This window comes from Phaenicophaeus curvirostris, chromosome Z (genome assembly GCF_032191515.1).
Source record: "Phaenicophaeus curvirostris isolate KB17595 chromosome Z, BPBGC_Pcur_1.0, whole genome shotgun sequence".
Classification (NCBI taxonomy): domain Eukaryota; kingdom Metazoa; phylum Chordata; class Aves; order Cuculiformes; family Cuculidae; genus Phaenicophaeus; species Phaenicophaeus curvirostris.
In genome coordinates this window covers 16,483,259-16,510,657 of record NC_091431.1, presented here as the reverse complement: position 1 = coordinate 16,510,657, position 27,399 = coordinate 16,483,259, and the positions used below count along the sequence as shown (strand labels likewise).

At 38.9% G+C, this 27,399-nt stretch overlaps 1 protein-coding gene across 5 annotated transcripts in view; it reads right to left on the bottom strand.

Moving 5' to 3' along the window:
• Positions 1-27,399, bottom strand: part of MCTP1 (multiple C2 and transmembrane domain containing 1) — a 294,838-nt gene that overhangs the window by 25,189 nt on the left and 242,250 nt on the right. For all 5 annotated transcript variants that reach the window (XM_069881062.1, XM_069881063.1, XM_069881065.1 and 2 more), the window contains one exon: positions 16,696-16,749. In XM_069881062.1, the coding sequence (XP_069737163.1) occupies positions 16,696-16,749 (54 nt within the window). The remainder of the gene's footprint in view (positions 1-16,695; positions 16,750-27,399) is intronic.

The following is a 27,399-nucleotide window of genomic DNA, read 5'->3' as shown; positions in this document are numbered from 1 at the left end:
TGGGACCTTAAAAATCATCTAGTTCCAAGATTTGTGTGATGTTTAGAAATACCCAGACTGCACTACAGATCTTTGCTATCAAATGCATGGGAGGATGGCTCATCCAAGGCACTGGATGGATACATGCCTGTACAGAAACAGAGTGGTTCAGAGCAGACACCCACTGGAACAAACAAGTTGAGGCCAAACCATTTCTTCAGGTTCCCAGAATATTTCTGAGAACCGCCATCTAGGAGTTTCCACAACCATTTGTTCCAAATAACTCTCAACAGCTTTTTTTCCCATGAATTCATCTACTCTGATGTTGGACCTGCATAAGCTTCAAGCACCCACACCCTTATGGTTCAACTATTTCCCCCTCAGAGTTACTGGGCAAACACCACCCAGCCCTGATAGCTTGTTATTGTTCCTTCTGTTGGTTCTTTCCATAACTTCTTTTACTAATGCTTGATTTGAAGCAGCTCCTCTGTCACAAACTCTGTGGAAACCTCCACAAGCTGTTCCACAGTGAATACACATACAGGGAGTTAGGAGTGGAGCTTAAATCCATTGCTTCCAGGTAGCTTGTTATCCAAAGTTCTTCATACCATACACAGAACTTCTTAAAGTATTCATTCCTAATTTCTCAAAACTTTTTAGAATTGAATAAAATTTGAATAAAACTGTGCAAAGCAATACTGTGAAAGCAAGTGATAATTTATATTGTGCTTAAAAGAGAACTTTTAGACTGTTCCAAAAAGAAAAAGAATATTAAAATAACTAAGCAAGGAGAAAGAGGTAAGAAGTAGATGTATTTCAAACAATTAACAGTAAACAATCATAAAATTTGGTATTAGAGCTGGTGTTTATTATATATTAAATAATATTATATATTAAATATTAAATATTATTTAAATATATTAAATATTATTATATATTAAATATATTTATCAATGTAGATTAAAAAGGAAGGTTGAGATGCCAAGTTTATAGATGGCAGAATTGCTTAAGGAGTTGATGTTAGGTTTCTGAGGAATATAACAAGGTAGATAAATGACTATCACTAGCGGTTTAACTTTGCCTAGTGTGAGTATATAACCTGATTAGACAATTTCAGGTACTGGATTCAAGTTAAAGAATAAAAATAAAAAGGGAAATATGGAAAAAAATGTAGACATGAGGGAAGGGGAAAAATAAGACAATGAACAACAGAAAGTAACAGGACATTTTAATTTACACAGAAGATGAATGAACATAAGATATTCAAAATAATGAATGGTTTAGAGAAAGTAAATTGGGACTTTTAATTACTCTCATAAGTTGATGCTAAGAAAGGTTCCACAAACTTGAAGGGCTGCAAAGCTAGAATTGATAAAAGCAAATTCTTTTTCCCATACAATGCAAAATTTGCTGGAGGAACTTGTGAAAATAGCATTAATATGAAAAGCTTAATAAAACTAATCACAGAATTAAGCACACACACCATCGTTTTCCTTGTTATCAAAATAGCAAATAGAACAATTATATATCATTTCAGAAAAAAATATTATACTGTTTAAAATCTCTTGTGGAACTCAAACAAGAGTTTGAGCCGGAATAGAGAGCAGAAGTTGCTATGTAAATTAAGCATATGCAATACACACATGAGCTGAAACCCTTCCTGTTTATTATTTGAGATACTTGCATCTTTGTTAAAAACTGTCAGAGCAGTAATAGAACAATACATCAATAGACAGAATTGTGCAAATGCTGATATCGTAGCCTAGAAAAAAAAAGTAATGAGAAGTGAAGTGCACTGCTTGCTAAAAAAGGTTCCACAGATACACACAAACACTTGTCTCCTGTTTTTTTCACCTCAGCTATAGACTGAGAATAAACTTCCAATAAAGTTTCTGAACAAGCAAGGTCACTTCAGTGTTTTCCAGCTACAGCACTGGTATCTCCTGGAAGGAAAAATCCTGGTAAATTCTGCTTTTGGCTAAATATTCCCACCCCAGATGAATAAAAGGTTGATTTTAATGCATTTTTTCTGGTTATGGTGATTGGGGTTAAAAGAATGCATGATGTGGTTGCAACATTAATCACTTAGCATCAATGCTCACATCCTAACAGCTGTTTTGTGTTTTCTTTTCTTGAAGCCTGCCAATATATTTTGAACTAGATTTGGATTTTTTACGTTGTTGTACAGCAGAATGTGTGAAAACAAACATGTAAGAAGATCTCAGGATCTTGGAAGGAAGAGAAATCTCAGATGGAAAATCACCTGAGAATCTCTGTTTCACGTATAAAAACACAACGGCATTTTTCTTTGCATTTGCTTACTCCTTATTCATGACACAAGAGCTTAGAAATCAGCTACTACCAGTCAGTGCCTCAAAACTTTGTACGAATTTCTTCGTCCTCCCAGGGTATTGAGCTTCATTCTCACATGGATGCTGAGCTTTGGAGAAGCTGACCCTCAGGAGCACATAGCTCCCACACAGCAAACAACTGCACTGCTTCAGTCCCCAAATGTAATTTCCTTTTTATTGGCTTCAGTGCTTTTGACTCCTGCATGGTGGAAAATATTAATGCATGCAGTGGGAAATATTAATACAGTGCTACAGGGAGAGAGAAGGAGGGAATTCACTAACAAGGCCTGCTCAAAACCAGAGGAGCACAGAAGTCTATAGTGTGCAAAGCATTTATCCTTGGCATCTGCAAGCGCCAGGGAGTTTCCCCTGATGTGTTAGGATAACGCAAAGGGAATATCAGGATGATCCCCGGGCAACTGGAGGTGGCACAGCCCAACAGGGTGCTCTTACAGGGCTGTGCCTGAGGTTGCTTCCCACTACAGTGAGATGGATCAAGCTCGTTATTAGTAGTAGCCATATTACTATTGATAACTGACACAATTATTAATAATTACTTATAGTAATAATGGTCATCACTATTAAGACTTTCTTGTTGTTTGCTCTAGGAAGGGGGATCTGTCAGAGCACAGCCTGGTGGGTCCCAGCATCCCAGCAGATAAGTCTAACTTGAAGCAGGGGACAGAAAAACAATCAGCTGCAGCAGAGAGTTGGGTGAAGAAGGTAAAGAGCGTTAAACACTAAGTTATTAATTGTCTCTAAGCATGCAAGGTAACAAAGCAAGCCTGGTTAATCCACAGCAAAAATGGGAACTACTTCTCAGGGAGGTAGCATAAAAACATAGCCAACTTCTTCACAGGTGGTGACCATAATAATTTTTTAGATTTCACGCACAGTGTCTCCTCAGTTGTTGCTGTGTTGTACCCATAGTTGCATTTTTCAAGTGCCTAGAAGACTCTTTCATTATGAGAGCACCATTATGCAGAACACTGTGTCATTACACGCAGTCGCAGTGCCAGAAGGGCTGAGATCTGCTCAGTGGCAATAGGCTATTTTTTTATTACGCTGTTCCACATGGTCATCTCTTTCCAGCTTTTTTATATTCCATGTACGTGACATAAATCGTCTTGGCTGACTACAGACACAGGGATGCTCTGAGCTCTCCCATCCTCACGTTGTATAATATTATGGAGCAAAACAGAAATATTTCAGTTAGAAAGGATGTGTATTCTTAAAAGGAAGATTTGAATTATTCACCTGAAACATTACTAAGAAGTGATATCTTCAAACCTCATTCACACCACTATTTTCCTTACAGTTAGCAAAAATGTTACTTTCAATAAACATTTGAAAATACTCAGCCACTATTTAAGTGGTTTAAATAGATTTCTAAACCTGTAAATCTACAGCAATAACTGAATGCTTAAAATTATAGGTAGTTTACAGTAGAGAAAATTTAGCATGTCTGATTACAGTTCCACGTTCTACCCAGAGCGTAAGAGAACGAAGAACTATGTATGGAAAAGAAGCAGAAGAAAGAAAATAAAGATTTCCTAAGCACAAAAGCTTTTTATAGCTGCTAACCTGTCTAGTGTATTATAGTACTTTATAAACTCATGCCATGTCTGTGGTTGTGCTTCTGCCTTCTGCCCTTACATGCTCTGCTAGTGTGAAACTCTGAATAAATTTATTGATATTGCCCAGAAAAGCAGCCTCTTCCAGTGCTTCACTGCTCTTCTAGCAAAGAAATCTTTCCTAATATCCAGTTTAAACCTCCCTTGACACAGCTTGAGGCCATTTCTTCCCATTCAATTCTTGTTCCTTGGGAGACGAGACCAACATCCTCCTCACCACAACCTCCTCTTTGGGAGATGCAGAGAGTGATAAGGTCTCCCCTCAGCCTCCTCATCTCCAGACTAAACAGCCCTGGATCCCTCAGCTGTTCCCAGAACCCCTGGGATCCAGACACTTCTCCAGCCTCACTTCTATTCTCTGGACACACTTAATGGCTCAGCATCTTTCTTGTAGTGAGAGGCCCGAAACTGAACCCAGGATTCGAGGTGCAGCATCACCAATGCCAAATAGAGGGGCACAATCCCTTGCCTGCTCCTGCAGCTTCCCAGCCATTTCCAAGCTGCAGTGTGCTGATCACCTCAGAGATAATTCACACAAATTGTATCTGTATATTGGAAATGCTTACAAACACAGACAAAGTCCTTGCAAATTCTTCTCTCATTGTCCCCACTTCTCCTAGTGAAATACAAGCACAGAGACATTTTCTTTCTTCTCTGCGTTCACCAAACCTTTTCGCCTGACTCACTCTCCCTGTATTTGCTCAAACAGCTACTCCACTGCGTTGCTCCTCATTAAGCCGTAATTTCCTAGAACTATTAATACCTGTGACAAACAGCACCATTCACGGACTCACTCCTCCAGGGCTTTGGCACTGTGCTTAGCCAAACCAACAGGAGAAGAAATGCTTACAGGGAAAGAAAAGACCTTTCTTTCTTCACTCTAGTTCAGGACACATGGATCTTAACAATCTTAACAATCTGAAATCACACATTAAAATGTCTCAGTATCAAAATGAGAATAAACAAGAAAAGTCTGGAAAACGTTCCTTGGCACTTGAGGTATTATGAGTAACACTTGCAAATGACCTGGAAATACAATATTAAAACTGTTTCTTTTTCCCCAACAAACTGTAGAAAACAGAAATTTCCGTATTCTAGTTAAGGATCTCCACAGCCATCATCAAAACATGAATTGCAGAGAAAAAATATGAGCATTTGGGGATTGATGGGAACTCAATAGTTTGATCCCCAAGTCACAGAAAAGGGAAAAAAAACCCCATCAGCAAATAAAGTTTCCTTCACCTTTCTGGTAATAAAAAAATAACCAGTGTCTTGGCAAGAAAAATAGCTTAAAACCCTAATATATTTGATTTAAAACACTCTCTAGGATTCAATAAATACTTTCTACCTTTGAGAAGGTATTCTGAATTGGTAATATGGAAAAAAATCTGTCTCTGTTCTATATACTTCATGAAATCTTGTATAATGCTCTATTTTTCATTGCATTGAAAGAGAACCAGTGGCTACAGAAGCTGACAACTGCTTCCATAGAAGTCTTGTCAGAGTTCAAGGAGTGTCTGGACAACATTCTTAGCCATATGGTCCTACAAGGAACAGGGAATTGGACTTGATGATCCTTATGAGTCCTTTCCACCTTGATTCTATGATTTTAATGCTGATCTGCAGTTAGAAATATTTGGTTAGTATTTAGACTCAATAGATTATGTCTATCTGTGATGACACCTGAGCTCCTTATCAGAACAGTAATTTGGAGATATAAAACATGTTGAACTTCACCTATATTTCTCTTCCAGTGGGCTTCTAAAAATGAGTGGTGCTGTTCTTTGGCTGGGTCAATAGATATAGTGTCAGACAGCTGCATTACTGGGAAAGAGGTTTCTCACCAAATATTTTGAGGGAGCTTCAACAGTGTGTGATGCTGCTCTGGAATCTACTGGCTTTTGGGGGGGGCCTTTTTGGGGTCTATGGCCATGAATGAGCAGCCCCCAAAGTCCAAGTGTCATTAGAAGAAAACACCATCCTGCTCCAAACCACTGACTTTTCCTTCTGAAGGCAACTGGTCTGAAGAACAAGGAGTACCTGATGGTCTCCATGCACAGGGATGAATACGTCTCCTGAAACCGTGTCTCCCAGCACCTCACTTCTTAAGGTGGCCTTTCCTTGCTTGGTGCTTTGTGCTGGGGCACAGTGTTAATTACATTCCTGACTAGATTATTTTGAAAAGCACATCTAGGTTTCTTTGAAAACAACTCTCAGTGAGCCATTGCAGTTCCTCTCCTTAGTTTGCAGGCACTGACATGCAAAAGCAAACCAGCAAAAGGACTATAGGGCTGTCATTTGAACACTTTTAGACCGTTATCAAATAAACAGACAACATTTCACTGGGGAAAAAAACCATCTTCAGCGCTTTCAGGAAATGACATTTCTGTATTTATGGATTAAGACTTCAAAATTCAGCTTAGAGCATTTCTTTTTTGAAAAAAATCACAAAGTTAGAACACATTTGCTTCTGAATCAATATATTCCAAAGAGCGTGTTTGAAAAGGATTATACAACTTAAGAGCTGTTTGGAAAATGATTTAGACATAAACTGGCTTTTGGCATCTAACTTTGTATAATGCAATTTTAGCAACATAGCTTCAAGCTTTCTCTGAACAGACTGTACAGCCTTAATTTTTAATAGACTGTCCAGAAACCACAACTATTACTATGCAAAATGTTCCTCTATCAAAATGCATGGGTCCATATAATGTTCAGAAAAACAGCCGAGTAAACCATTTGTGATCTTCAATATGTGTTATGTATTGATCTAAAATATTCAGGCAGCATTTGTCTTTGAGATTGGGAAGGAAAGTAGTCCTGGGACCTTGCAGAATATCAAGAAGTTGCTTTGGTCCACATATGCATATGCAAAAATTTCAAATTCCCTAGAATTCTTTTTTCCTTAAAAAAATCCAACAACAAATTGGCCCCCTACTTGGCAGAAAAGAAGGTATTCTGAAGATTTCTATCTACCCTTTCTTTATTGGTATTTAAAATTTTACTCAAGCACTAACTGAAGTCCAACAAAGAGCTTTTCCATACATAATTTTAAACTAAAGCTAATACCATAGATAGAAGGGATAACAATGTACTGCTTTTTCTGCTGAAGGTGGGAGGAATTGCACCATTCTTCTGTGTAAAATACTAAAAAGCACATCCACTCAGCAATCGATCTTAAATTATAATTTCTGATTGCAAGAAAGGTCCAGATTAGCAATGGTGTTTTAGCTTTTTCACATCATTAAAGAAAAACAAAAAGAAACTGTATGGATAGAAAGCTTTTCTTCTCAAAGCTCTGCATTACCCAGATGCCATCAGATATCTGTGGCATTACATAAATGAGTGGAGTCCACTTTGTTTTTCTAAACTCATTAGCCTTCAGAACAAAAACAGTTCCCCAACATAAAATCTGGTTTTCCCATCCTGGGCTTTGTTACTTTAGCACTTGAGCAGGCCAGGAAAAGATTAAAAGGGAAAGGAAATTGGAGAAAGAATAAGAAGAAACAATACTTAAATATTTATTACCTGTTCTTATTATATGTTTTTTGAGATGCATGAAAATAATCCGTCTACATTGCCCAGCTCAATTACTTACAAATAACTTATCTGTAGAATCAGGTAAATCTGTCAGTTGTGCAAGTTTATTTTTCCATGTGCTATCTTGAGATAAGCGGGTTTGTAATATTAGATTTCCACTGACATAATTGTGCATGAATTCTGGTCTGATTTAGTATTACATGGTGCAAAAGGTGACACATTTTCTTTAATATAGTCCATTAGAAAAGGAAAGGAATTGCCGCTGTATGAAATCTGAGGAGTTTGATTGAAAGATTCTGGCACTTTGGGGTCAGCTCAGTGGAAAAGTAACTTGCTCAACTACCCCAGTCTCTAAGCACTGTGACAAGCAAACCTAATACCCAGTGTAGTTACTCAGCTAGGCAATCAATAAAAACACTGCATTATCAGGCTGCTACAGCTGTATGTTAACCTATCATGTTACCTCTTCTGCTTCCAAACCGGTCAAACACAAATTTGCTGATCATGCAGATAACACAGACACCACTCCAGTCCTTAAGTCAAATTTAATGCTATGCCAGAGTGCTAAAACAATGGTTTACTTCTTTTCCATATGCCATAAATTCTGATTTTTTAAATCTACCTTAGTCGTACACCAAAGACTATGTTCAAAGCACTACTAAGATAGTGAAGCCTACCACTCCAGATTTCAGGTAAGCTCTGCTCTTCCTTCCACGGATGCTCAATCCATGTCTGTTCTCTCAAACCACCTCCATCCAGGGCTTTGCAGTGTCTCCCTGAATCCTTGCTTTCTCTTGCTGTGGAACTTGGCATCTTTCCCAACATTGCAAGGGGGAATGCTTTTAAGCTGAAAGATGGGAGATTTTGATGAGATCTTTGGAAGGAATGTTTTCCTGTGAGGGTGGTGAGGTCCTGGCCCAGGTTGCCCAGAGCAGTGGTGACTGCCCCATCCTTGGGGGTGTTCAAGGCCAGGTTGGATGGGGCTTGGAGCCCCTGATCCAATGGGAGGTGTCCCTGCCCATGGCAGGGGGTGTGGATTTAGATGATCTTTAAGGTCCCCACCAAATCAAACCATCCTATGATTTTGTGATTCTATGATCCCTACCTGCTCAATCCCTGGCCACCCCTGCTCCCTAAGCTGTCTTTACATTTTATTTCCCTTTATGTCTGCATCTCTTTCTGCCTGTTCCAGCTCTTGCTCCCACAGACTCTTCAACTCAGAGCCGCTCCCACAAGAGTCATGTGTTAATGTCCCTAGTCTTGGCATGAGACTCAAAAGAGAAGCTGGTAAGTCCACAGAAAATCTGTTGCTCCCCACCTCTGTACTTGGTATCAGTGCTTGACCTCTGATGATTCCACACCAGGCAGGAGCAGCCATGGCAGCTCCTTGCCCGACTGGAAGAATACTCAGTGAGTATATAGTTCAGAATTCACAAACCAGCTACTTGTCTTCAGCAGATTTCTACTGAAGGCTGCAGCCTGCTGCCTCTTCCTCTTGCTGTCCAGACCTCCCACCAAGCTGCATAAACTGTCCAAACAGAGACAGAGTTTCACAGAAATTAGGAAAGCCTCATCCTTCACAGAGCAGTCAACTGCCTCTGGTTATTTTCAAGTCTCTGCTAGCAGGAGGGTGGATATCAACAAAACCATACACTTTTTTTCACACTGAAAACCAATATATTCTTCCCTGCAGTTGCACTTTAAAAACTACAGAACTGTTTTAAGGGAAAATTCCTGCGATTAAAGAATAACCTCTAAGGCTGGATTGTGAGTGCTGGAAAATAGGCACATTCCATATGTGGTGCACACCTGATGAAAAAACCAAGAAGCTACAAAATGAATTAGCAATGGGCTGCTTTAACCTCTGTTCCAACAGAAAGTGGAAAGAAATGGTGAAGGATACAGGACAGGGCACAATTTTTTTTTGGCAAAGATTGTATCATCTGATCTGTCACAGAATCATGGAATGGTTTGGGTTGGAAGAGACATTTAAACCATTCAGTTCCACCCCCTGCCATGGACAGGGACAGCTGCCACTGGATCAGGGTCTCAAAGCCCCATCCAACCTTGCCTTGAGCACCTCCAGGGATGTGGCAGCCACAACTTCTCTGGGCAACCTGGGCCAGGGCCTAACCACCCTCACAGGAGAATATTTCTTCCTAAGATCTCATTTAAATCTCCCCTTAAAATTGTTCCCCCTCATCCTGCCCTTGCACTCCCTGATCAAGAGCCCCTCCCCAGCTTTCCTGGAGTCCCTTTAAACGTCGGAAGGCTGCTATAACATCTCTCTTGAGACTTCTGCTCTCCAGGCTGAAGAATCCCAGCTCTCTCAGCCTGTCCTCAAATGGGAGGTGCTCCAGGCCCCTGATCATCTTCATTAGTATTCTCGTATATATACATTTTTTTTCCCCAAAAGGCACACATACTCCAGGGCAGTGGAATGGAAGATGCATTGTAACAAAACACCCATTGGAACATCTCTAGGCATGTGAAAGTATCTCTCAGTTAGGAGCTGTATGTCCATGGACCTCTGCTGGGATAAGTGGAACCAGTCACATTTTCTGAATGGAACTGCATTTAAAATTTACTGAAGCAGATGATCACAAGAACTCATTTAAAGGACAAATTGTCCTGGTAAACAGCCCCACCTTTAGAACTTTTCTAGTAGTTTTCACTAAAAACGTAAAATTAATCTCTATCAAACAAAAATTAAATAGAATGAAGATAGCTACATTTACTATTTGTCCACAAGCTTATTTATGCCAATGAAGTAAACAATATTAGATCTTCTATTGACACACAGATACCTCAAACTGAACACAAAATACATGTATGATGTTTGCAAAATTATACAATTTGTTTTCCCATATTTCTGTATCTTCCTCCGTGAAGCACAGCAATGCCTGATTAACTCTCCAGGCATACTTTTTAAATTGAGATTGCAATTTTTCTTGCAAAGACTTTAGTGAAGTGAAAGACATACACCTAGCCTGGAAGGCAGATTTTCAGTGTGCTGTGCTGTGAGCTTCAGCACCAAACCTCAACTGAAAATGCAGATGATGGCATGCCACCCATTTTCAAGAAAGCCACACTGCTGTGCATTGTCCTCTCCCACAGCATCATCTCTGCGGTCTTTCATTCTCATTCCTGTACACTATGTAAGCCACGTGCCTGCTTCCAGGGATTGGTTCTATAAAGCACTCATCCTCATGCTAGCATATCTCACCATCATATTTCTTCTGCCAGGCTTCCAAAGCTGTGACCTACACATTGCCATCCCTGCTTTCTGTGGGACTCAGATGAAGGCTTGCTCTGTATTATGGGGTCTATAATCACCTGTAGAACAAGTTCAAAAGGCATCTCTCTAAAACAAGTGTTTGGGGCTGCTCTTGGGAAGGCTAAAATGGGGAGCTACCAATAAACCTGAAGAAATATTCAGGTGACTTGCAAATACTCATGTATCAGTGACTCAATAGCTTGCTTAGAGTCACAAGGGGTTCATGGCAGTGGCTTAAATTGAAACCAGATCTCCTGATTCTGTATGAAAATGCATTAAACATTTCTGTTAGGAATGAGGAATGATCCATTCTTACCATTTTGAAGCCACATAACAGATACATGCCTCTGGAGCTAAGAAGTAAACCAACCTGGACCCACAGGAGAGTTTCAAACAGTAAAAGCTTTTGGTGGTTTCCTTCAACACTCATAATTTCTTTCCCCTGAGTCACAGAAAAGACCATACAGATGTTTTTAACGCACTCCATTTTATAAAGATATTTTTTGGTGAGCTAGATGAAACCAAACCTTTGCTTGGTCTCAAAGAACTTCAATCTGCTTAGTTATATCAAGAAGTATGCTAAGGGTGGAGGAAAAATGTAGGACAAAACTATGTCACATTCTGAAATAGCTAACATAATTAAGACATATTCTCCATTTGATTTAATAATTTATTGAATTATACTTGGATTACTTAATAAATGAAGAACATTACCCACACTATATTAGTCACAGGTGAAACAAAACACGTACATGGATGAGTGTAATTCATTCAATGGTTTATAGACCCACGATCCCCTAGGGACTATCTCACACACCTCCTCCAGTGCCAAACCTCAGATATAAATCTCAGATTCTGATCTCGGTAATATTCTTTTTACTCTGTTAATTTTGCTAGTGTTTCAGGACTGCAACAGGATGAAGAAGCCTGATCTCACTAAGGCTAAACCTCTCAGAAGTCTGCCTAAGTTACCTCTTTTGAAAAGTCCTTGCTTTGATAATAAAGCCCATCCAAAGCCCCAGTACAGGGCAGGATGAAAACTGCTCTTTGTGAAAGCTCCTTTGCAAAGGCTCCACGTGATCCAAGGTATATCCAGACAAATATAACTCCATGGCCATGATGATCCAATGATCAGAAACAGCATCAGTTGATATTCTGGTGTATGAGTTGAGGGACTCTACACGATCATTCCTCCTATTCTGTACATTTTTGGTAAATCACACTTGCCTTTTATCACCATCTCTATGTGAATAAAGAGCAGCTTCCAGTAGTGAATGGGTCTCCTGGGAAAGCTGGGGAGAAGCTTTTTACAAGGGCCTGGAATAATAAGATGAGGGAAGAAACTCTTCACAATGTGGGCAGTGAGGCCCTGGGATAGGTTGCACAGAGAAGTCGTGGATGCTCCACCCCTGGAGGTGTTTAGGGCTGGGTTGGATGGGACTTTGAACAACAAGGGAGGTGTCCTTGCCCATGACAGAGGGTTGGAACAGGATGGGTTTTAATGTCCCTTCCAACCCAAACTATTCCATGATTCTATGATTTACAATTATATTTAGGTGCTATCGTCATGTAGAATTTAATGATGGAATCAAGCTACAGGTGAACCTGTGGATTTACTAGTCCTGGAATTTTCTCCTCACTCCATTCAATTCCTATTTCTTTATTGTTTTTCCACCATTTATTTTATAGGAAATAACTGCCACTAGAATAGATTGCAATCTGCTCTTTTATACAATTTGAAAATATAGGCTACCTTGGAGTTCTCCCCTTCTCCTTATGATCTTAGTAAAAGTGGAGGGCACACTTCCAAGACAGGTTACAAGTGCATCTGGGCTGTATGAAACACAGTTGGTAACACTCATCAGGGATGATTAAAAGCTTTAAAATGTATCTTAATTTGTCTCACACATCATTCATTATAAAAGCTTCTAGTTATCTTGAAACACAACAACATTGACTGAAAACTGTGAAGAATATTTCAAAGAACAAAAGTCTATAGAGAGTGTAGGCAAAGGTGCAAATTATTTGAGTATTTTTGATTAAGAAAATATTGTTACTATTCATAAAAAGGTAAAATAAAGCAGTGCTCATACCGTGCATGTTCCTCTATTAAATCTGCAATAGTAGCAGTGCTCACTGGCCTGATCCTGTGTCATGCTGAGGACTTCCTGCACAAAGCTGAGCTGAAATTCTTTGTGATTATCTGAAATCTTATCTGGAGCTTGTTCAAAGAATAAAGCTGTGTGAAAAGCACACCTGAACCTCTTAAATGACAAACCAAAACCTTACATACATAGATTATGCATATTGACCCCCACATTATTATAACATAACTGTGTAAAAATCCTTTTGGTAGCTTGTTTAGAACTTGACTTCATGTCATTTAACTGACCCCTATTTGTTAAGATACTGCATAAGCCAGCGTTTGGAAGGGAGCCAAAAAAAAGAGAGGGAGGAGAGAAAAATCAGATTAAACTGTAAATCTCTGGTTGGCATAGGTTTAGCGAGTGGTACAGAACATATGGAATGCAGAATCTAGTCCTATTTCTTGGAAAAATTGGTAATACACTAAGGACAAATGCCTGGGCCAAACAAACTGCAACAAATTTTTCAGTTCCTAAACATGTAATATGACAAAGAAACAAAATTAGAAAAAAAGTGTCACACTGCTAAGCACCACTTTGTTCATTGATAAAGCAAGTATATCTACCATTTTAGTTTATTAGTCATACTGCAATTGAAGATGAAAGTTAATATTCTCCAGTAAATAAAAATGTCTTATGACCTTAAATTGACAGTCCTGTCTACCTTGATCACAGCAGATGGTGAAAAAAAGCTACTAAGCCCCAGAACATTGGAAGGAGACTAAGTTATATGGTAAGTGCAAATATGCCTTGTCAAACTCAGTATTACACACCATCACTAATAAAATATGTTACTTTAACTAATTACATGCATAGGAGCATCCATCATCCTCAGTTCATTACTTTGGTAACTCTGCAATTTGGGGATGTTGAGCAATGTCCCTCCACCATACATCCAAACACCTACATCGTGTCTGCCCACACAGACTCCATCAAGTAGCCAAAAGTTGCCTTTTTGCTTGGAGCAAGTGACTAATATCTAACCTGGCTCTAAAGAAAGACACTTTTCATAATCGCCTAACAATCTGCTAAGTGAAAACACATGGATGGGCTTAGGTAAAGCCTGCCAGGGGTTTGTACTGAATGGAAAACAGGTGCTCTGTGCCATGTAATACCCCATTTACCGTAAAGTCCAAAGGTTACAGGACTAATCGCTGCCTTGTGGTAATCAGAGAAAGCAAAGACACTGGCCATAGTCAAACATCTGGGATATATTTCACATACTTGCAACACGTGCTTCAGTTTCAATTAAAGTAAGGCCTTGGCACATTTATTAATCTTTCTGCTTTTATCGCATAAGAAGACCCATTTACCTGACTTTTCTATTATGTTGTATGAAAAAAACCCAGAGAAATAATAAAAACCAGAGGCCACTTCCAGCTGGTGTTACAAAATATGCATTGGTTTTCTCACAGAAACTGATTTTGCACATAGCTTTAAGAAAACAGGTATGTGAGTCAAAATAGGATAAAAGTGCACCCTTCCATTTGGACAAAAATATATAATAAAGGAACAGCAATAGTCAACAGAGTACATCTAGAAAGGAAAAAAAAAACCCTACCAGATTCTAACAACAAACAACCCAGTCCTAACTATGTCCTTACGTTTTACAGTTCAGCCCAGTGCAAAATAATGCCCATTGTGAAGAGAATTGACTACACATGGTAGTCCATACGTGCTTATTTTAAAAAGAGAAATTTTCATTCCATTCAAACAGCATATTCAATCACAAGAACTCAAAATGTTTACAATAATGAAGACAGCTTTGAATTCATAAAATCAACCTAAACACCTTCTGTGTAGAAAGACAGCTCTTAAATATTCAATATAAGGGCTCACAGAATGCATGCAGCAATGTCAGCACTCACTTTTATTCAACCTTGGTAACTAGATCTAGAAAAATGTTTGAACTCTGGTGTCAGTTTGAGAAAGCTCGATATTAGATCACAACACTGAAACCTAGAGTGGTATTTCTAATTGGGTATGTTTTGCCTGGCGTCTGTTAATCGCTGGAGAACTAGGGGGTGGAGAATCTGACCCCCACCCTCATCTTCCCTTTTAAAGGAGTTTTGTTTAGCAATTTTCAAACACCACTAAGTGGTAACTACATAGGCTGGCTCAAACTACAAGCAGTCAAGCACTATTCTTTGTGATTTAATCACAGTTATTAAAATACATAGGGATGCACACACTACTGGGATGATACTTTTGCACCATCTCTAATAATAAAGAAGGAAGAAATGGGAGAAAATGGCCTCAAATGGATGGCAGATCAGTGTTTATCAGAAGAGAAATGACGGTTCAAAGCCAGCATGTTGAGTTAAAATACAAGCTCTCCACAGCTACATGACTGACCTTTACAATAAATCATATATTTTATTGCCTGAAGTGTATGCTCACATCATTTACTGTTAAAAACCATCACATATGTGTTTTGTAAGAGAAGGTTTTGTTACTACAGCGTTTGCTGATTCTGAAATGATGTAGCTAACGATTTAAGTGATGTATAGAAGAATTTCACATAATAACTTTCTGTCAATTGTAAAATGTTTGAGCTGGCAAGGGAATGAGAAAAATACTCTTTTTTTATAATTTCTCTGGTTTTAGGTGTTAGCTAACAGAAAAATAATCATTCAGGGGATTAACTAATCACGGTGAATTTTCTGACATTTCAAATGCTGCTGCCAACATATGAATTCTTACAGTGGTATATAACTGTACATCTCAACTAGAAACAAAGGTCAAGGGCATAAATTAAGATACACTGTTTTTCTCCTCTTGGAAAAAAAAAAAACCATTGCTTTACTACAACAGAAATAGAGGAGCATCTGTGAAGGTCAAAATCATCTGTATTCTAATTCAGGGCTCTTGTAAAATTTCCCCCTATCCTTTTTTTTGTTTTTTTGCTCCTACAAATATTACCTTCCTGTTATGAAAATACCAGCAACAACAGGGTTGTCTTGTTGTCTTTACTGCACTTGTCTCACCAGAAAGCTGTCCCGCCAGCGATCGCCATTACTTCAGTGGTGGAAGGTCATTCTAATTTCTTCTCTCCAGTTTTTCCCTCTCCCTGGGGGACAACCAATCCAAGCAGTCCCATAGCTTGGCTCAATAAGATGTGGAAATGAGCTGTTATTTACTGTGGCTGCAATCCTCAACCCAACCAGCAGCCTCCAAACTGAAGCACTTTTTCTCAAATAGCAGAACGATCCGCAACAGTTTCCCAGCCCGCTGGGCCACAGTACCAACTCCAAATCAAGTGGATGTCTATGAGAATTGTGATTATTTAAATGTCATACAGAGTGTAAAGCATTTCAACCATTCTTCTGCCAAGTAATTCTTTGAAAATTATAGATGTCAATATCCCATCTTTAACCAGTATGGAGTTGCTATTTTTACACCGTTTTTCCCCTTAAGTGCAGCCCTATTTGTAATACTCAAGACAGCACAAATTTTTGTCCTTCAAAAACAGTTGTCACTGCAGTTATCTTCACAAGAGCTATCAAGTTCCAGACAGGCTGAATTATTTTTGTTCCTGGCAGAAAAAATACTTGACCCAGCTCTGGACCAAGAAGCGGAGGAAAAAAATGCAGGATTTATAGACCTCTATCCTTTCCAGCAACACACTGTACCATTGTTAGGATGATAAACAGCTCTGTCCAATTTTCTGGACTAAAACACTTCAACTCCTTTTTTAACTGTCTGTAAAAATAGTGTCATGTCTAAATTCTCCCATCCCCAGATACCCAAGTGCTAGGAAAGATAATTACCTTGTCATCTCTGTCATCCTCTTCTTCCTCGTCCTCTAGCATGTCCTCCACTACCTGCAGACAGAAACAGTAGTAGTTGTCATGATTCAAAAAGGAAGAGTTTTGTTCTGTCAATTGTAAACCTTTTGCAGGTGAAAACTTTATTAACATTTGAAATAAATACACAGACGGAAAATGTACAACTAGAAAAAAACACTTGATCTAGAGATTTAAATTTAGGAAAGTGTTACAGATATAATTGACCTACATTAGGGAATTTTGAACTGAAACCCCTTCCTGTATGAAATGCTTGCTTGACAATTTAAGTATTTAAAAGGGAATTCAAAATTCAGTGTGTGACTGTTTTAACTAAAGGAATCCATTGTCAGCTCCACTGGTGCCTATGCAGCACATGCAAATGCTTGCTTTAAATTTACTGCTACCTGCAAAAATGTGCAACATATGTAATAGAATTTACAGCATTCACCGAGAGATTTTTTAACAATGTAAACCTGGGAATAAATTCATACTTGTTTATCTCCTTATGATCTACAAAAATGATATATAATATATGCTCTATTAGCACTAGCATTGTGTTTCTTAGTAATGGTTTTATACAATAAGTGCGTTCTTTGCTAGCTGAGTCTATGTGTTTTTCCATGTGAGCAGTCTTTTCAGTCTAACACTATGAAACATGCACACACATTCAATTCATTCTACAAGTATTAATAATTTCAAATCACACCATGAACATGAAATAAGCCACTATTAAATCTATTTTACAGAGAGATTAAAAGACTTTTTGAAGGTGGTCAGAGGCAGATTCAGACTTAAAACTCACAAATCCTGCTCTCGTAACACTGTGATCAAGTCTTCTGCCTACTCCGCAAAGAAAATTCTCTGTTGGTGGAATTGAAATTAAGTTATGTCTCCTTATCACCAGAAAATAATATGGTTTTTTAGATCATTATTTATATAAGTACATATTAGGCTATAAGAACAACCATAATGAAGGTCAGCATAGATCCGCCTACCCAGTGTCATATTATGGATACAAAGCCTGTATACTATGCACCATAAAATACGCGTGAGGAGCACAAGGGAAGGAAAAACTCGTTGATATGAAACTCTCACACTTTGACCTATTTTACAGACTTGCCGCCAACTAAAATGATAATTTACTTTGTTATATAGGTGAAGCTGCAAATGGGTTTAGTGCACCTGTCATTTAAAACAACACGTTAAAATTATGACTTCATAATTAATCCCCAAACACAGCTGCAGTGATATTCTCATCAGGTCCAAATCCATGTCTAAAAGGACTTTAACACTACCCAAGAGCCAAATTCAGCAGAGAGAAGATCTTAAAAAAGAAGAATATGTGCATCAGGTGTTTTTCACTGAGTTAGCTCAACCATGAAGGAGATCTCAGTTAATCATGTTATGTGGACTCATGTCAAGTGTAAACACCACATAGATTGATTTGACCTGCATGTATAGTAAAGCACTCTGCATATAGGCAAGTTGGCTGCAAAATTCCATGCATTTCCAGCTTCAGCTGCTCATCCTTGTTTGAAGCCAGTCCCAAAACACCTCTAAAAGCAAGCCTGGGACTTTGGAGCAGAAGGGTCTCCAGTTCTGCTCCTGGAGCTTAGAATCAAAAGAAATACTAGAAACACAAAGAAACAGTAAGAGCAAGCCTATCCAAAAGCACAAGGAGGAAGTATTACCTGAGAAATTAAGGAACAGTTAGTCCTGAAGTCTTTCCTGCCCAGAAGAACAGTTTTAGCAGGAGGACCCTGACCAAGTGAATCTCCTGCAGCCTCTGACCTGATGTTATCCAGGCAGATGTATTTCTGAATCCCTTCAGGGTGAGAAAGAATTCAGCACTGTGCTCCAGCCTCTATCTGTGAAGAAGAAGCCTCTCTCACCAGTTTCTCTGTTTCCTGTTGAGGCCAGCTTTGCTCCGTTTCTTAAAGAAAGGCGATGAGAGACAGTGCCCAGAGAGTCTGGGATGGTCACACCCCTCAGTACAGAGAGACAGAAATGTTGAGAATATGTAGCTGAAATGCTAGTAATCTCCTTCTTAGCTCAGTCTGCATCCCATCTCGCAGTGCCTGAGAGATCCTATCTTCATGGACTTCTCTGTGAAAGCAAAGGCATTTTCTGTCTCCCATGCACCTGCATCGCCTTCTTGTTTCTCTCCTCTACTGGTAGCTCACTGTCACCTTCCCTGTGCTGTTCCAGGTGCTTGAAGAGCTAAGCTGTGAACAACATCATTGGACTGATCATGTTCTTCAAACAAAACCCATCCTAAAACTTTTTATGTGGGTAGTTTCAGTTTTCCAGTTTACCGAGCAGCTCCAGAAATGCTAGCATCAGCTCTCTGAGAAAATAGTGAATGGAGAAGAGAGGACCAAACCAAACTGTTAAGGACTGCAGCAAGGTGGAAGCACTCTTAAATCAGTTTTGCGACACGCAAAGAAGTTCGTAATTATATCATTAGGTGACTAAAGCCCAAGGTGTAAACCTGAATCTGTTGACTCAGTTACTGCCTACGCCTGAGCTGACTAAACTCGCCAGGTCTCTTTCTTTTCAACATTAATGTTCCCTAGACACTTAAAGAGCTCTTTTATGTACATCTAGAAATTCCTTGCCTTGACAGGATTGAGCACCAGAATGCCTGTCTCACATAAGCACTAAAGTTAGCATGGAGACAATTAGCTGAATAGGAAAACTCTAAAGTTGTTACTGATGATGGCACCTCACTGAAATCACTTGCATAAAAATACCCACTCTAAATTATCCTGATAATAATATTTCAAACTCATATTTGTTTTCCTTCCCCATCTAATGATCTCAAACTACTTTACTGGCTGCTATAGTGTGGCTAAATGTTAACTTGTTCAAAGGACACAAAAAGTCCTTTGAAATCTCTTGAAGCCCAGAAATGAGCCCAGATTTCCTCCTCCCCCATTTCATTTTTTAATTCAAAAGCCACTACCAGCCTATGCTCTTGTTCTAGGTTAGTCATATCATCAATTACACTGAGTTTCAGAGTACTGAATTGTCTGGAAAGGAAAACAATTCAATTATTGTAGCAAAATAAAATGTAGTTAAGACTGTTCTTATTCCCAAGCTGCATAAATGATGCCTTAAGTTACATCAAACATAGCCCATGTTTTCACTTGTCTAGAAATTCAAAAGAAGACTTAAACAAAAAAACCCCCATAAACATTCAGACAATAGGGACACAATAATAAAATTTATTAAACCACAAAACCTAGTGTTTTCAGAACTTTGACATAAATGAAAACAAGGAAAGTAGATTCTTCATAATCTTGTGATAGATGACGAATCCGTATGCTGAAGCCTCACAAAAGCTGAACACTGAAGTACAATATATTTCTGCAGAAAAAGAGCAATGTTGTTCAAGAAAGGTACCATGAATCTAAGCAACAGAATTCAGTTTAAACTTGTAGTAAGAATACTGTAGGAAGCACATGCACAATGGAATTTTTCTTCCTTTGATTCTGCCTCGTTGCTATTCAAATAAAGTGCACATGTGCTGGTCTGGTTTGAAGGAACACAGTAGTTTTTCGGATCACTGTGTCAAACATCGTTTCTGGGGGAGGGGTGATGTAGGAAAGGAGAAGGCAGGGAAGGAGGGAGAAGAAAGAAGGAGGACAGGAAAAAACATATGGAGATAAAAAGACACATTAGGAGTTATTTTATTAAAAGTTCTATGGCAAAATATCTTAGATTACCCCTAGAGTGCTCACTCTAAATGGTGCCTTCCGATACTTTGCTTGAAATCAAGTAGTATTAATCAAACAAAGGAAAGGCACTAGGGAAATCAGAAAGATCTAATGCAAGCAGTTAAAAGTGACATGACCTTCTGTAATGTCACTTGTCATAGACTTGTATGCCTCATAGTGGTAGAATGTCTTGAAAGAACCTGTTTCTTGGTACTGTCCCTTGAATGTAATTCTAATATATATGACATTTTAAAAAACACGCCTAGATCGCCTCATATAAAGCAGGTCAGCTACTCCACAGCCAAACAGTAAGCAGAAGACATTTAAATGTTGCAAAGTAGGATTCTTCATGTGCAGAACAGCCTTATTAAAAGCTTATTAATCAGAAGGAGCATTCAGTTTAATTCCTGTGTACTGCCATTGTTCCTGATCCATTCCAACCCCCTCTGAGCAACTCAGTCTATAAATATTGTGCAATTGATGATTGTGGGTGATCAGAGGAGCCTCTGTTCTGTTGCAGTAGCAGCAGCTACATCACACCAAGTTGCTGAAGGAAGAACAACCACCACACTGGCGCATCGAAGAAACCCAAACAAATAGAATGGGAGGCTAGAACATAGTCATCTGATGAAGCTGATAGCTAAGTACACCTTGCACTTAATTCTATAGATGATCTATTGACTAATGAACAGGACAGGACTTCAGAGTCAATAATACATTTTGATTTCCAACCTCAACACCTGCAAAGCATGGTTAGATTCCATTTATTTACAAGCATATTAAATGAAAACCCCATGATTGTAGGGAAATTTAAAACACCTCCTGAATCTAAAGACTGGAAAAATGACCCATCATAACTTGACACCACTTTTAACACCAGGTCCTTGTCTCTTAGTATCAGCCTTCTGTTTTTCATACAAAACGTACAAACCACAGATCACTCAATGGATTGTCTTCTAAGTTTTTTGGCTGATCCAACAGAAACACCTGCACAGAAGATACACCAGTATCTTTACATCTTAATGACATCAAATATCTGTTCTACACTAATATGCAAAATAAAGAAAAAATAAGACGCACTACCTCTGTAGATGACCCTGATGACTATTACCTTAACACTTTTCTTTAATGCAAAGCAACTTGTACCCTCCCCTGTCATTAACATTCCTCTAGATTTGCTTATATCTTGTGTGATATAGTTCTTCAAACAGAAGTGGTTTCACAGAAAATACAAAAGAAACACTTTTTATGCAGCATCACACATGACACCGTCAAAATATCTGCTGACACTTGTACTTTCACATGTAGGTATAACATTCATAAGACAAATTAAAATGGAGAATGAGTGTTGGTTCCAAATTAAATGTATTTTAGATGCACAATGAATGTGATCAGAATTGGACTGTTCGGGACAGTATGGATTTCATGTTTGTTTGTACTGTCTGGACACAAACTGTACCATATGTTTGTGTGCCACTCAGTTCGTATTTATGTGTAAACGTAACAAGTAAATGTAAGTTGTGCTGTGTGCATAGTGGAGAAACATGTGTAAAACCAGTGGGGCTCTCTCAGGTCATTTCCAGGTACTTCGGGCTGAAACAAAGATGTCTGTTGCCAATAAGCCTGCTACAGCAGCAGTTTTGTGCTCATTTTCACAACAGGATGTCTGCTCCTTTCATGGGATTATTGAGGAGAAACTTTACAGGAGATACAGCTTGATGAAATTGCCCACCTTTTTTGTACCACATTCATAAAGAAAATAAAAATAAAATTAACAGATTCTGATATGAGACTGTGTAGTATATCTGGAATACAACTGATCCTGGTTTATACTATTAATGCTTTGACCTTGGGGTATTTAATCTGCAGCAATCATCAAGATAACTGAACCACTAGACGTAATAATAATTAGTGTGATAAGGTTGCCAGTAAGTTTGGATACGCTGCAGTACGGAAGACAGAAGGCTAAATCCAAGAAGTACTAATACTTTACTGCTAAAATACTTCCTGATTTTTACAGAGACACTGAAATACGATTATTTCTCTTTGAAGAATGCATTCTGTTAGCTTATTCTGAGAAGTGCTTCTGTTGTAATTTAGCCTGGATCTTAATAGGAAATGAGACTTTAATATGGCTATCAGACGCCTTGTGATGCATGCTACTGATTACACATAGTTCTGTAATATCAACAACAGAATTTTTATTTGCAGTATAATAAATTTCTTGGCAACATGCACAGGCAGTAAATACAGTTTATTATACTAGAACATGTAACCTTTTTCCTGCTGTCAGCTTTATGTGCCCTCAATGTTCAGTTGCCAATGCAGTCAAGACTAAGTCATTTTTAACATAAAATGGCACATGTACTGGGCCTTTTTCTCTATATTTCTTCCAATACTTGCTTATCATTTATTTTAGCTCTTTCTTATATTTACACAATGCACAGTGAACCGAATATGAGGTGTTTATTTGAAGTGTGTCTCCACCTAAAGGCTTTGATATGTACTGTACGCTTGAAATGTCAGATCTCTCAGAATGCTTTATTCTTAGTTCAGCAGAACAACAAAAAAACCCCATTCTTTCCTTGGCTAAATATCAATGGCAAGTTCACTTTGCAGGACTATTAAAAATAATTCTGTAACAAAATGTTGTGAGCTGTAATTCTTGGGTAAAACTCCACAATAATCTATCTTATTAAAAACACAATTTCTCAAGACCATTTTCCTCTGTTCTTACTACTTCAAGTAGTTTTCAGAATCCAATAGGACCATATATACTTCTCCTACAAAGCGGCATTTATCCAAATAATTTCCACTTTGTCAGTTGACACAGTCTATTACATTTAAATTTGGAGTCGACAAGCTTTCTGGTAGAAAAAAACTGTGTTGTGTATTTTTTGTGTGTGAAACCATGACAATGTAAGAATGTATGTAATACACAGATTATTGTAATTTCACTTAAATACGTATTTTTTTCCGAGTATAGATACATTTTGGTAAATTCATAAAAACTGCTCTTCAATCCCGAAGTTCTTAAAGTCTAGGCTGAATTGCACTAAACCAGAAGAAAACCAAACCAAATATGAATAAAAATCTCATATGTCTATGGGATTTTTTCATAGAAAAGAACCTGGTATTAATTTATATGATATTGATTATTTATGATAGCCACTGCAACCTGTCAAGTGTTGCCATGTAAATGCAAAATAAAACTCATTAAAACAATCTCACAGAAAAAAAAAACCATATATGAGCAGTGAACCTCAATTTTATTTTAGATGCCCACAATATTGGAAGACTATATTTTAAATAAATATGGCAAAATTTAAGTTTAAAAAATCAATTGATTTATGATAGAAAAAATCCCTATATTTTTCAAATGATGGAGTTAAATAGGGTGGAGTTTTGGTTTTATCTTCAAGCAATCAAGCCCAGCCAAAATATTGCAATTCTGTAGTGCACTTGGGTTCTGTATCCGCTACTTGGACGAGCCATGTGAAGTTTGAGAAAAGAATTACTCTATACTCTGGTCCTATGTGTACAGCTCTGACGCGGGGATTCTAGCTGTGGTACTAAACACCTCTTTAAGCTGTAGCCCAGACCATCACTTGCAGATTTACACTCCGTTATAGTTCAAAAGAGAAATACTTCCTGCCCAACCTGTACCTATACATAGTGCAGCGTGTGACTGTTAAATTAGGGCATAATGCATTTAAAATATTTATAGCACCAACATTTAGTTAAATAACCTTTATGTAAGATTTATGTTGATTTGTTCATTTCCCATTTAATGGCAAATTATGAAGAGCATGTTTCATAAAGATAATTCTCCATTTAAATTCAGCAGGCCATTAAATATTAAAATTATGTTTCTGATGCAATCTAGAGCAAATTTGTCCAGCTTCAGCGATTATTTGCACTCATAAAAATTAGACTTGATTAATAAAATTTAAATGCTTGATTAAGCTGACATTTTCATGTTTCTTTTCTGATTTATTAAAAAAACCCATACCTTGTCCCACAGGGAGGCTATGGGGTGTTTTTTGTCCCTGACTCTATATGGATTGTGTAGAAAGAACAAACAGTAGCATGAAGACAGAATACTTAATATTCAGGCGTGTGTTGCTGGTGGTCTTTGTGCTCTGACAGTCTGACATGCAGACAGATGATGACCTGTTTGCAAAAGCCTTTACAACTTATTTTATTAATTGCAACAAATGGAGAGCAAGTTTGCGATTCTGATTAATTTGGTAAAAGCAAAGCAGACTGCATGCTTTGCAAAAAGCTCATGGACGTTGCTGCACCATTCGCAGTGATGTGCCAATCACCATCTGGCCCAAGCAGAAACAGAATGAGAGTTACTTTCTATTTCAAGGTGCAGAGGGGGACACAAGTGTGGTTTGAGCTAAATTAGAGTAAACTTTGTGATTCTAACTCAGTCTCACCTAAGTAACTTCATTTTCTGAAAGAAAACGGCACGTTTTTTCAGACAGTTTCTCTCTGGCAGTGACAACACAGGGCACCAGTATGCAGAAAGGCCAATGTTTACGCTTGTCCCTACAGTAACCAAGGCTGTCCTCGAGCTGGTAGAAAAGTTGGAACCTGCAGGGAAGGGCAAACAGAACAGGTGACCTCAACCTGGTCAGCAGAGGATTCCATCCCATTCACCTCATACTTGTTATAAAATTGAGAGACCACAAGGGGCTCATCCTTTCCTGCGATGACCAACATCCAGCAAGGACCTCATCTGTCCAATTGCTCCTGATCCTGGATCAGTGCATTCCTGAATGCAGTTCTGAGCCTGGCTCTTCCCAGCCTGGACTCTTTCCCTCATGTCTGCTCTGCAGTGCCTGTGGGGATGCAATCACCAAGGGCTGGGGTGGGGCACAATCTCACATACTTGTATATATTTCGTTACCTCCTTCTCCTTCTCCTTCTCCTTCTCCTTCTCCTTCTCCTTCTCCTTCTCCTTCTCCTTCTCCTTCTCCTTCTCCTTCTCCTTCTCCTTCTCCTTCTCCTTCTCCTTCTCCTTCTCCTTCTCCTTCTCCTTCTCCTTCTTTCATTAAAGCTGTAATTTTAGATTCCAACCTGCAAGTCTTTTTCATCTTATTTCCCCTGTCCCTGGGAGTGGGGTGTGGGGGGAAGAGAATTAAGATCCCAGCTGCACAGTTTTATAGCCAGTGAAATTAGCCAGGTTGGGGCTGAACTGTGACAACAAATCTAGTTAGGTGTTAGCAAATATGGGGTAAAACCCTTTCTGCATAACATCAAAAATCATTCTATAAAAGCAACAATATTTTCCATACTTACACAGGTGCCATAAAGCAGGCCAGTTTTACACACACATTGTCCTGTGCCTAATTCTGTACTAACCCACCTACCCTCAGATTTGGGAGATTTGATGGCTGTTGCTGTTGGTATCAGACCCAACATAAAACTCCTCAAGCAAGTGCAGTCAAAACAAAATCAAGATGTGATTGCCAAACTGACAACATCCTTTTATATCACATCGTACAATGAAATATTCCAGATGCTCTCTAGCTAGAACACAGGGACAATGATATTGACCTTTCCCATAAAATCACAGCCAGAATTTAGTCCTCAGCTAGGAATCACTGCTGACTCCTAGACAGGAGAAGATTTCTGGATTCTCTTCTGTGAGGGTAGCGAGGCCCTGGCATACATTACCCAGAGCAGCGGTGGCTGCCCCATCCCTGGAGGTGTTCAAGGCCAGGTTGGATGGGGGTTCAAGCACCTTGATCCAGTAGGAGGTGTCCCTGCCCACGGCAGGAGGTTGGAACTGCATGGACTTTGAGGTCCCTTTCCAACCCAAACCATTCAATGATTCTATGGTTCTGTGACTTCAAGCACAAACAACCTTAGGACTGCACAGGCAGTGGATATGAAGCACTTGGTGTTTGTCCTGTATTCATCTAGAGATGAAACTTATTGAAAATCTTTTAACTAAGAACTTGACAGACTGTGCTTTCAGACTACAATGTGAAGAAACACAAAAACCCCAGGTTAGGACCTTGTTTATTTACTTGGTTAATTGGTTTTTGGTGGAACACGTAGAGTAAGGCACTTTCCTGATGGGGCTGGTTCCTGTATTGACTGTACAGCAAAGTGGCTCTCTCTGCCCCTAACAGGAGCAGCAACAATTTGACCAAAAGCTCTGACAGACAGTGCTTCCTTGCCCAAAGAAGTGAGTGATCAAATTTTATCAGAAAAGCTCTTCTAGGGGCAGCTGAGCTGAGGTTGCATAACTAACTCAATTCATCATGCTTACCACCCTTTCCTGAGGAAACAAAGAATCCAGTGAAATGGACATATTCCTAAGCATCCTCCTTCCCATTCGTAATAGAATCATGGAATGGTTTGGGTTGGAAGGGACCCCAAAGCCCATCCAGTTCCACCCCATGCCATGGGCAGGGACACCTCTGACTGGATCAGGGTCTCCAAGCCCCATCCAACCTTGCCTTGAACACCTCCAGGGATGGGGCAACCACCAGTGCTCTGGGCAGCCTGGGCCAGGGCCTCCGCATCCTCTGAGCAAAACATTTCTTACTAAGATCTCATCTCAATCTTCCTTCATTCATCTGCAAGCCATTCCCTGCTGCCTTATCCCTGTGCTCTCTGTAAAGGGCCCTTCCAATCTTTCCTGTAGTTCCCCTTTCCCAGAAAACGCATAAAAATAATTAAAAAATCAGAGTATGCATATAATATTGGACAATTATATATAAAGTACCTACAGAAACTGGTTAAAATCTCAAAGTGAAGGGTTATCCTTACCCCTAGTTATATTTCTTCGGTTCTCAAAATTCCATGCTATCTTCTTCCAGTTCTGACATTTAAAAGAAACATATACTCCAGAAACTTATGTCATCAATGCATATTTCACAAAAAGTTTCCAACGAAATTAAAAAAGGTATTGTGCCATTTTGCATCACTCTTACAAGATTAATAA